At 61.1% G+C, this 11072-nt stretch overlaps 1 protein-coding gene across 1 annotated transcript in view; it reads right to left on the bottom strand.

The window, feature by feature from the left end:
• Positions 1-1059: 1059 nt before the first annotated feature.
• Positions 1060-11072, bottom strand: part of MCM3AP (minichromosome maintenance complex component 3 associated protein) — a 32018-nt gene continuing 22005 nt past the window's right edge. Inside the window, exons 18-29 of the mRNA XM_031968298.1 lie at positions 10724-10921; positions 9155-9223; positions 8934-9068; positions 8454-8607; positions 7190-7445; positions 6191-6288; positions 5396-5786; positions 4417-4674; positions 4060-4192; positions 2822-3025; positions 1822-1972; positions 1060-1349 (exon numbers count right to left, since the gene is read on the bottom strand). Of these exons, the coding sequence (XP_031824158.1) occupies positions 1191-1349; positions 1822-1972; positions 2822-3025; positions 4060-4192; positions 4417-4674; positions 5396-5786; positions 6191-6288; positions 7190-7445; positions 8454-8607; positions 8934-9068; positions 9155-9223; positions 10724-10921 (2206 nt within the window). The 3' untranslated portion in view covers positions 1060-1190. The remainder of the gene's footprint in view (positions 1350-1821; positions 1973-2821; positions 3026-4059; positions 4193-4416; positions 4675-5395; positions 5787-6190; positions 6289-7189; positions 7446-8453; positions 8608-8933; positions 9069-9154; positions 9224-10723; positions 10922-11072) is intronic.

The raw sequence follows: 11072 nt of genomic DNA, 5'->3' as shown, positions 1-11072 counted from the left end.
CCTCGCCCCTCCCCCCCTCCCCCCCCCCCCCCCGCCTCCGTCCTGGGGCGGGGTCTCTGCCCAAGCCCGCCCCCCTGGCTAGGGCACTTTGGGGGGGAGGGGGGACTCGGAGTCAGGAGGGTCAGAGTGTGGAACTGAAATCCTGGACAACGAATGTCCAAAAGCTTCCCGAGGACTTGAGGGGAAAAGCAAATCCTGCCCCAAAATAAAAGGCGGAGGCCGAGCCCCGGCCGGGCGGCCCCATCCCACAGAGAGCTCGGGCGGCCTCCCCTGGGGAGCTCCCCCGCCCGGCCCGGCCTCCCCGGCCGGCACAGGCCCTTCACAGCCCCTGGGCCCAGGCCTCCATTCAACAAACACCCGCATCTCTCCGCTTCACAGGAGGCCCCACCCGGACCCTCCCCCAGGAGACGCCCCCTTTGGACTGCTTAGCCCCAGGCTGGCACACAGTAGGGGTGATGCCGGCTGACGACTTTCACGTGCTTGCCCAGCAAAAGGCCGATGGCCTCGTGTGGGCCCCCCCCCAAGGTCGGGCCGGGCCAGCGCCCCTTGCTGAAATCGCCTCTGAATCCGGCCCCTGAGGGAGGTCCCACTCCCGGCAGGACCTTCCATTGGGCCTCCCTCACTAAAACCCCCAGGCCTTCCAGCTGCCCCGGGCAACAAGGGACCCCTCTGAAGTCACCTCTCAATGTCTGGCCAACAGCTGGCCCCTCCAGCGTACCCCCCCCCCCCCCCCCCCCCCCCCCCCCCCCCGCCCTCCCACAGCATGTAAGCAGCACGGGATCGTGCTGGGTGTTTTCCACAAGCTTGTGGGGGGGTCCCCGGGGCTTTCTGTGACATGACCCCCAGACCCCAGGCCCTGTGTAGTAGAAAGGCCAGAAAAAAGGAAGAGTGGCTAAGAGAATAAAGCCCTTGGGGAGGGGCCAAAGCCCGGTCGGTGCGCACTCCCGGCTCCTCATACCAGCCAGCGAAGGTCCCGGCAGGCTCCGGCAGGGCCCCCGCCCCCTGGCTGGAGGACCCGCTCCCCAGAATCCCTCCATCCCCAACTGGACAAAGGCATCAGACAGTCCCAGTCTTTATTTCCATGATTTACAGCCATGTCCCAGCCACTGGTCGAGCATCCGCAGAGAACATTATTTATTGTGTGCACCCTGAGCCCGGCCCCCAGGACCCCTTCCCCGCTGCCCAGCTTGTCAAATGTCCACCATGTCCAACAAGGTGGAGAGGTGCCGCTCACAGACGAGCTCCTCCTCCCGAGTACGCTGAATCAGGCTTTCTAAGTGTCTCAGCTTGTCGGTCAGAGACACCACCATGGCCGGGGCCGGCCGCCGCCACTCAGCGGCCTTCTGGTCCTGCAGAGGAAGGAGAGAAGCCGGGGTCACATCTGGGCTCGCCCCAACACGGGCACAACTCGGATCTTCCCACCCATGGCCAGCAAGAGGCCGGACGAGGGCCGAAGTGCAGCCCAGGCGGGGAAAGGGTGCAAGGAGAGGCGCCAGCCCCATGGCGGGCGGGCCTGGCAGAGGAGGGAAGGAACAATCCCAGCTGGCCCATTTTAGGGGGCAGGAACAGGGGAGGGGGATCTGCTCCACCTAACACTGCCGCGGGTGGGGACTGCCATCCCCTGAGGAAGCACATGCACACAGTGCACACTCCCATCAGTGCTGGTCACAGAGGCCCAGCTTCAGGTCCACCTCCGGAGACCCCCACATCCAGCCTTCCCCTTCCCCCGGCCCATCAGGCCCACCTCCAGAGACCCCCACGTCCAGTCTCCCTCTGCCCCAGGACCTTCAGCTCTGCCCCGCAGTCCAAGCTGCACTTTACCTGGGAGCTGCTGGTCGCTGACGCTCGGAGGACGGGCTGCAGAGTCTGAGGCGTCAATACAAGAGCTTGAGGAAGGTAGACGGGGAGGGGGCTCAAGTCTGGCCCCTGCTCGTGGTCTCCGGCCAGCCAATGACGAAGCTGATCTTCGAACCTAGACAGAGACAGCACAGGATGTTGGAAAATGTTCCAGGGTGAGCACAAGTGAGGATCTGCCCTTCCCTCCCCTGGAAGGAGCGGGAAGGAGCAGCCGCCCAACCGGCCCCTCAGGGTCAGCGGCATCAGAGAGGCTTCAACGGAGCCCCCTGACCTGCTCCCATTCTGGCTAGGGCCTGAGGGAGCTCCCTTCCAAGCAGCTGAGGAAGTGGCCCCACCTGCAAGCCCTTCCATGGGGGGGGAGTTCCTGCTCTGTGGTCCAGCCGGCCACCACCTCCCCGTGGTCCATGCATTTTGGGGAAGGGGAGTCACAGCCCTCCCAAATGCCATCTCAGTGCCCGCACCTGCCCCAGGCTGGTCTGTCCCCAGCACCAGCTACTGCCTTTCTCACAGGCACAGGGTCATCTCAACAGAGAGGACTCAGGAAAGGACACATGCTGGGGGAAGCCTCACACTCCAGGGGCAGGAAGGAAACTGAGGGTGCGGTCGGGTGGTCCCAGTTCCTCCCTCCTCCCGGAGTTCTTGCTCCCTTTCCCTCTGTCTCCCCGTCTCTATTTCTCTGTCTCCATCTGTTTCTGTCTCTAAAACCAACTGTAGCAATGATGTCAAGAACAGAACACGAGACAGAGCTCTCTGGGAACGCCCACCTGTGGCTCCCAGGCTTGGCAAGGGCAAAGGAATAGCCCCTGCTGTAAGGAGGAGATGAGGGGCTAAGGGTGCGCCTCGTGGCCCAGAGGGAAGGAGGAAGGAGGATCGAGGCCCCGGCCAGGGCCAGAGCGAGGACATCTTGAAGAGCATCTGCAGGAAGCAGAAAGGCCCTCCCCCATCCCCAACCCTGCCCCCTCACCTTCTGCTCTCCTCCTTCTCCAGCTGAAGGCTGGCGGACAGGCGCCCCGGGAGCAGCTCCTCGGCCGAGGCGGTGCGGGCCAGCTCCTCGGCATCAGGCACGTGGCTGGTGTGGCTACTATCTGGGGTCCTGGTCCCGCCGTAGGGAACGTGGAGCCACGACGAGGAGAGGCTCTTGGCAGAGCGCAAAGGCTTCATGCCCAAACTGTCAGGAGAAAGAGACAACAAAGTGACACGAGCAGATTCAGGGCTGGGCGTCCACCACAGTGACCCTCAGGCCAGCAGCCTGAGAGTGACCCAGGCACCCAGGGCACGGCTCGGAGCGGCTGGACACATGAACAACATGAAGAAAGCATGTTTTGTCAAGAGACTTTTCTTAGCCGGATACAGTCTCAGCAACCCCAAGATCACCAAGGCCGCCAGGGGGCACCTTTGGGCACAGAGGGCCAGTCCGGAGTCTGAAAACCGGAGTTCAAATGCAGCCTCAGACCCTCTGAGGGACCGGCTGCAGCGAGGGGGTTGGGGGGTCTGAGGCCCGAGAGGGTGGCAGCCTGTGTCAGGCCTAAACAGACAACGCCAAGGGCCAAAGTGAGAGAGGCAAGGCCACTCTGGCCAAAGGGGATCGTGCCGACTGAACCTGGAGGGGCCCAACAAGGCTCCAGGGCCAGCAGCAGGGCCTGATCCCATGTGCTCTTGACAGGCTCAGCCGGGAGAGGGAGTGGGAGCGGGAGCGGGCACCGGCAGGACGAGAGAGGGCTTGGGCAGCTCCACCTGAGATGTGGGGGCCGCTCCTCCCCTCTTGGGGAGTTAAAAGGTCTGGGGGGCCGAAGGCCTGGATGCAAAGCAGCCCGCTTCCCTCCACAGGAGAAGGCGGCAACCCACTGAAACCAGAGGTCCTAACTGAGGGCCTCGGGAAAGTGCCAAGAGATGCTTCCGGGAGGCAGCGCGGGATCCACGAGGGCACCATGAGGGCAGAGAAAGCAGAGGCGGCACCTGGAACCACCCTGCCAGACAGTCTGCGGGCACTGGGTTAGCTACAGAGAGAGCGTGTGGGTGCGCAAATGTGTTTGCAGACACGCCAGCATACAAACACGGACATGCTCCGTGTCTGTGTACACGCGTGCATCGTGTGTGCCTATGTGGGAACATAGGCAAGCCCAGGCACCTGCATGCATTGGTATACGTGCACCGTGGGTACGTAGGTGCTAGAGAGTCCGACAGGCGGGAAACCAAACTCACCGTCCCTGGCCATGCCGCTGGATCTCCTTCTGGGTCTGCAGCCTGGCGTGTTCCCAGGACCTGGGGACTTCGTAGCTTTTTAAGTGGGTCTTAAAAAAGTAGACGCAGATCTGACCATCTTCACTCAGAGCCTCTGAGGAGACAAAGCCACAGATGAGGGATTACGTGGGTCACGGCCCCTCGCCCGGCAGGGAGCCGGCCCGACAGCGTCCTGACCACGGCCAACGGCCCGGGGACCCTACCCTTCAGGTGCCCACTGTGACGAACATGGGAGAGACCTGGGAAATTAAACATCTAGAGTGCAACCCCTCCTGCCCGAGGGACTGTTCCCCAGCCAACTGGACAGGCCGCTCCTACCTGACGTGACGGGCAGTCTGGGAGGCTTCCAATCCCGCAGCTTGTGGTTAATGCACAGAGCGATGATGTCATCCCACGGAATCTCCTCGACACAGGGTCCCGTCTCGCCCAAGGCCCACAGGTCTTTGTTCCTCCACTTGCCGTATGTCCGACTCAGGAGGTTCTCCACCTGAGACTGCAGGATGGGCTGCGTCTGGCAACAGCTCGGGATCTGGGAGACGTACTGGGAGATCATGCTGCACACGAGACGCCACGGAGCTGAGAAGAGCCGAGACTCTGTGTTAGGATGGACGGCCCCACGCGGGGCCCAGGCCCGAGCCTGCCCGCACTGCCTCCAGCGTGGGAAGGCCCACATGGGGCCGAGGCACAGGGCGGGGGTGGCTGCAGGGCAGTGGGACGGGTGGCCAGGTCACAGAGGAGAGGCCGGCTGCCCGCGTGGCACAGAGCTCCCCTGCCCAAGGTCCAGGCCGCCCAGGGAACAGACTCAGCCCCATTTAGTCCCAATGGACTGCACTGGTTTTTTCCCAGGCCCGGTCACGCAGTTGGAGACGATGCTTCCACAGCCTCCGAGAGCCGGAGGAAGCCGGGTGATCTTCCCCCTCAGCAGGCAGAGGCAGCTCTGACGAGGGAGGGGAAACACCCCGGGTCGCCACGTTAGCCGGGACCCTCAGTGGCATTGAGTGCCACCCTGAGGGCTAGACCGGTGTCCTTGCAAAGGGGAAGGCTAAGATGGTGTCAAGCTTGGACTCCAGCACAGGATGCTGCAGCCAGGAAGACCCGGGGTCCGGTCTCCCCTCAAAACCCTACTGGTCGTGCAGCCGGTCACCTCCAACGGCCGAGGCCCCTGGCAGCCCTCCCCCCGACGAGCAACTGCCCCCCCCCCCCCCGAGTGCCGACCTGCCCCACCCTCTATGCCCATTCCCCACCCTGCTGGACCACAGCCGCCCCAAAGCACCAGAGCGAGCACGGGGACACCTACCGCCCGGCGGGGGGAGGTCCATGTGGGGTAGCTGGAAGGAGAGAATGACCTTCTTCAGCCAGGCCAGGTGGCTGGGCGCGTTCCACTGCAGGTGAGGAAGCACCTTGTTGCCGCCCGGCTCGGCGAACTCCGTGATGGGCCAGGACAAGTGGCAGAGCTGCTCGGAGGAGGCCACGTCCGCCAGGAACTGCAGCACGCCGTTGAAGAGTTCAATGATGGCACCGGGCTCCTGAGAGGCCAGGCCGGCCACACGCCGCTCCTTCCGGTCGTAGAAGAAGCGGTCACTGAACTCGCGGCTGACGCCGTCCTCGATGTAGTGGGGCAGGGTCTGGCAGCAGAGCTCCAGGGAGCTGGGGCAGTGAGACACCAGCCACTTGACAGCCTGGGACACCTGTGGGCCAACATGGCACCCAGTGAGGGGTCCGCTCCAACCACAGAGGCCCCGGGGGCCTCTTGGGAGCATGGAGAGTGAGGGTCCTCCTGGGTTTTTTCAAGGGGAATACTTTAATACCTCATCAACAGGGGCAGCCCAGGGTCCCTAGCGCTTGCCCCCACAGGCCTGTGCTCCTCCACAAGGGGAGCACAAGGATGTCGGCCAAAGCTGCCGAGCCTCTCGCCCCCTTGACGGGTGACTCCTTAGGCAGGGCACCCCGACTCCACTCTCCAGGTCTCCGAATGGCAGAGCCCCAGCATCTGGGCCTGAAGCAGGGTTCCTCTGCCCGGGTTCCATGAGGGCCACGGGCTATTCCAGAAGAACAATAGGACCACCACCCACTAACCCAGGGGGCAGCTTACCCTGTTGGTGCCTTGGAGGTCGTTGACGGCAGCTGGGATCTCCACGACGATATAATCTGAGATAAGCTGGGATGAAACCAAGTCCTGAAGCATCAGACCTTGGAGAGAAGCAGACACGGTGCTTGGGGGATGCCCACCTGGGGAACACTTTGCCCGGGGACCTCCGAGCGGGAGAAGCCCCAATCCTGCCCACGCTTCAGCTTGAGCCACTCCACCCCCGCCTCCACTGGCCCAGGGGCCACCCTGGGAGAGGCGGGCGCTTCACCATGCGCTCCCGAGGCTGCCCACTGATTTAACCTCCGTGCCGGTTTCCCAGCCCTGATGCCTGAGCCTCCCAAGGCCAAGCCTCCCAAGGCCAGACTCTGGCCTGAATCCCCACGAGCCTCCTGCACCCCAGGGCCGGCTCTCTCTGCACTGCCCCGAAGGCTTTGTACTGCCACCAACACGATGCCCTGCACCCGGGAGGCACCTGGCAGAGAGAGCAGCACCCAGCTGGAGACCTAGAGCAGCTTGGGCCCAGGGCAAGCAGAATAGAAAGTGGGGACCCCAAAGGACAGATGGCTCCAGGTAGTCCAGGGAGGACTGGAAAGGAGGGCTGAGGGGGCTCAGAGGAAGAGAACAAAATGCCAAAGGAAAGAACAAGGAAGCTCAGGGGCCCAGGCAACTCCAGGGATCAGGGTCTCCGAGAGGAGAGCCAAGGAAATGAGGGAAGCGGCTGTGAGTATGAATCGCTATACGCACACTGGGCAGTTTTTTCCCCTTCTCCCCTGGGAAAAGGCTCCTCTGAGTGGGGGAAGGACAGGATTTTCTATGGAAATGGGACACAAACCAAAGGAAAGAAAGCAAATCAGTGTGAGTGAGACGGGGAGCACGCACAGGGCAACAGGACTGGGTGGACCCACAGGGGTCAGTTTCTGGACAGACTAGGGCAGGAGGGAAGCTGCAGCAGGAACTCTTCCAGGGGGCAGCCCTCGCCCCATCCACAAGGCCCGCACTCACCTTCCTCCACGTCCCTCACGCTGGCCCCCTCCTGGCCGGGCACAAGAACCACCAGGGGCACCAGCGGGTGGAAGGGCTTCGCCTGCAGCAGCTGTTTGAGTTGGAGCAGGGCCGAGAGCCAGTACGTGTCCTCCTCGGCCACCATGACACTCTTGCCCGGGGCGGGCAGCAGGAAGAGAAGGCCACTGGTACCCAGAAGGTCCTTCTGTGTCTCCGTGGCATCGAGGGCCGAGTCGCTCAACAAGCCATGGGCCACCTGGGGGAACACCACAGCAGCAGGGCCGGGTCAGGGAGCACTCACCACAAACCCCATTAACACACACTAAGGGTGAAAGGCTGGAGCCCAACTGAAGGTGAAGGCCTTTTACTGGCGGGGCTTGGGCCCCAACGCGTGCCTTATCGTGAGCACCGAGAGTTGCTGCGGAGTGGCCGATCGCCTTAGGGCTCTCGGCCACTCTGGGACTAAGGTACTGCGATCATTCCCATTTGCAGATGAGGAAACTGAGGCCGAGAGAGAGGTGAAATGATTTCCTCAGGGCCCCAAATGTAGGGTAAACATCAGAGGCCAGTTCAGCCCCCAACACAGCTCTCTGCTCACCCCTCCCTCACCACCCGGGCGTGAGCTGCATTTCGGGGCCCGTAAGGCACCGATCCTGCTCTGGCTGACCACCAGCTAAGCCTTCCTGGCCACCAGGAAGTGTCTTACATGCATCCCTCCCTCGGTCCCTGGGGATCTCACTGCAGGGCAGCCGGGGTGAGGGAGATCTTTGTCCCAGGAGGAGCTGGAAGCCGACTCCTCCTGCTTGCTCCCTCGGATGCCGGGGGTGGGGTGGGGTGGGGGGAATTGGCCACTTCTCCTGGAGCCTCAACACTGGCCAGCCCCTCTCAGGGCTCCATGGAGACCACACTTTATGCACAGGATGCTGTCTGGGGGCAGAAGGATCGAGGAAGGGGAAGCCGACCCGAAGTGTTAACAAGCTCCCGCAAAGTGGGCGAGAGCGCCCACCGTGGGAGATGCCTCCATGGCTGCTCTGATCTCTGAGAAGACTGGGAGCTGCTAAGGGCGAGAAGTAGCCCTCCTGGGCAGCCACGACACCCAGCCTCACTGGACCCCGCACATGCGGGGGCAAAGGCCCAGGCAGGCCTCAACAGGCACACGCCAGCCCAAGGAGGGAGGACGCGTTCCGGTCTCAGCTGCCACTGTCACCCTGGCCGCCACCCGCCACCAGAGGCCCAGGCTGCCACGAGGCCATCCGGTACTCACCTTAATGCACACGTTGACCCAGACCGTTCGATTCCCTTTGGTGCTACAGGCGTTCAGGAGGGTCAGTGTCTGGATTCCCTCAGAAGCGTGACGGGCCCCCTTTTGTAAATCTTCGTAACCCATGAACTTGACCTTCAGCCAGTTCGCTAGAATCCTACCGAGATAGAACCAAGGGGACAAACCCTGAAGGGGAGGGGCAGGCAAAGAGGAGGAGAGCCCCCAGGACCGACTGCCCCAAGGGAGGCAGCAACTGGCACACAGCTCCCAAGATGCAAGCAGCCTTCCCATTTGGGGCCAAAGTCAGCCAAATACGCAGAAAACCTTCATGGAGAGGGGCAGGCTTTGGAGAGACCCAGGCCACGGGGCCCGCGAAGGCCAGGGGAGCCGACTGCAAGCCAGCTTGTGGGACGGACTACCTATTGCGGGAGCTCAGGGGAAGCCGGCCCGGCAGGGTCTCGGTCCCTTGGAAGCAGGACTCACCTGCTGGAATAGCCAGAGGCGGGCTCTTCACTGTCAGGCAGCACCAACACCAGCTTCCAGAACACCTGTTCCCGCTGCCCAGGGTAATGCTCGGCAATAAGGGCTGGCAGGTCCAGAGGGGTCCACACGGCTTCACTGGAAAGGAGGCCCCAGAGCCAAAGTCAGCCAAATAGTCCATGTCCAACTTTTGGTACAATGAACATTTAACCCTACTGACTTACCTGAGTAATTGCTGGTAGAAATATTGAACCTTCATTTGATGTATTGTCTTGTTTCTCATCCACCGTAACCTAGGAAAGAGAAGAGAGAGCCTCAGTGTCCCTAGAGCTAGAGGGCTCTGGCCAGCCTGGCATGAGACGGGGCCCTGGCCTGGGGAGCCTCACACCGGTGAGGAGAGCTCAGGGTGCCCGGCAGTTCCATGGCTGGCAGGGGCAGCAGGGGAGGAGGAGGCCAAAGGCCCAGACAAAGGCTCGCCACGAGTGTCCATCCTAGGGGCTTCCCCCAGGGACTGTCCGGCAGCTCGCTTCCATAGCCCCTGGGGAGAATGGCCCGATAGGCCTGGGCTGTTCTTCTCTGGAGCCCCCAAAGTTCTCATTACCGAAGCAGAAAGCTGGTTACACAACATCCAGTTCCTTCAGGGAGCGGGAAATGGGTGCGCCACTCTCACCAGTAAATACATGTTTACAGGAACAACGAAACCAAATCACTGGAAATGAAGAGAATGAGCTTCCAAATCCCTATCCTGGGCTCGCTCTCTCCCTGCTCCGCTCCAGCCCCCATGCTCTCTTGCAGAGACTGCTCCAAGTAGAAGCCGTGGCCCCGATTCCCTGACGGACCGCCCGGTACGGACCCGTGACACCAGGCTGAGATCAGCAGCCTGTGCTGACCATTGTCCCTTTCCCTCTAAGCAAAGACCATTCGAGGGAAATTCTTAAAAGATGAATAAACGCCTCAAGAGAGAACTCAACATGGAGACGTGTTTACGTGGGTACATTAGACAGATGCGTGTGTGCTGGAGAAAGACACAAAGGTCCTTAAGAAGCTCACACACTGCCTGCAAAGCCACCTGGACACAAAGACAATTTCTCGAGGAAGGCGGGGGCATCCAGAAGAGGGGCAAGAAAGGCCTAGAGTGGTAGGAAACGCCTTAGACAAAGCCTAAAGGGACGGAGGAGTCCATCAGGGGAAGTTGAAGCCATGGATGGTGGAGGTCCAGTCCTGAGCCAGAGGAGGCAGGGCTACGCTGAGCATGACGAACAAAGCACAAGGAGCACGTAAAAGACTACGTGACCAGAAAAAGGGAGAGAGGAGCTGAGGGCACTGGGGGGAGGGAGCAGAGGGACCAGTCGGAGCTGTTCGGATGGCTCTGAGTCCATGGAAGGTGGCTTGGGAGGACTGGGCAAAGGAAGCCAAGTAAGTAGGTTTGAGTACCATGTACACTGCCAGAGGGAGGATACCCAGAGAAAGGAAGCCTGGGCCTTTTCTGATTTTTGCCATTTTAATTCTCCCGAGATCCACTTCACTGACTGGGGCATCAAGACTTAGTGAGCCGTTTTCCAATGCCACCTTCCAAATGTATCTGCTACTGGTCACTAAACTAATATGTCAAATGCATGAATGGATTTTGTTTGAAAAATTAAAAAACCATGGTGGGTAGGGAGGTGTGAAGGGGATTGCTGTGACTCAGAAGAACAGCTGCGTGAAGCTCCGCAGGACACCAAATGGGAAAGATTCAGGGTGGAGGGAGATGGGAAGCTGAAATCCCAGAGAATACCCCACAGGAACCTTACCTGGTGCAGGAGAGCCCCAGTTTTCCTGCGTGCCCCAGATTCAAGACTCCTTTGGCCAGGTTCTCTTTAGCAATGGGACACTCGGCACTGGGGGACAAGGCCTGCAATCTGTTGCTGAGGTCCACACAGCAGGGGGCTGCAGGGAATGCTCTCATCTGTCTCTTGAGTTTTTTCCGGGCTGCAACGGCTTCCCTCCACCTTGAAGCAAAAACATTCAGTTCTGGTGACAAGGTTGACAAATTTGAAAAAAAGCAATGAGAGTAGTGACCTCCTGATGGCAGTGGAGAAAGTGCAAGCATGGACATGTAAGGTCTCATTCTGGGGAACCAGTGCAGCATGGGCCCCCACT

The sequence above is a fragment of the Sarcophilus harrisii genome, chromosome 4 (genome assembly GCF_902635505.1).
Source record: "Sarcophilus harrisii chromosome 4, mSarHar1.11, whole genome shotgun sequence".
In the NCBI taxonomy this organism is placed as follows: Eukaryota; Metazoa; Chordata; class Mammalia; order Dasyuromorphia; family Dasyuridae; genus Sarcophilus; species Sarcophilus harrisii.
The sequence above is the reverse complement of the archived record's forward strand: the minus strand, read 5'-3'. Positions and strand labels throughout refer to the sequence as shown.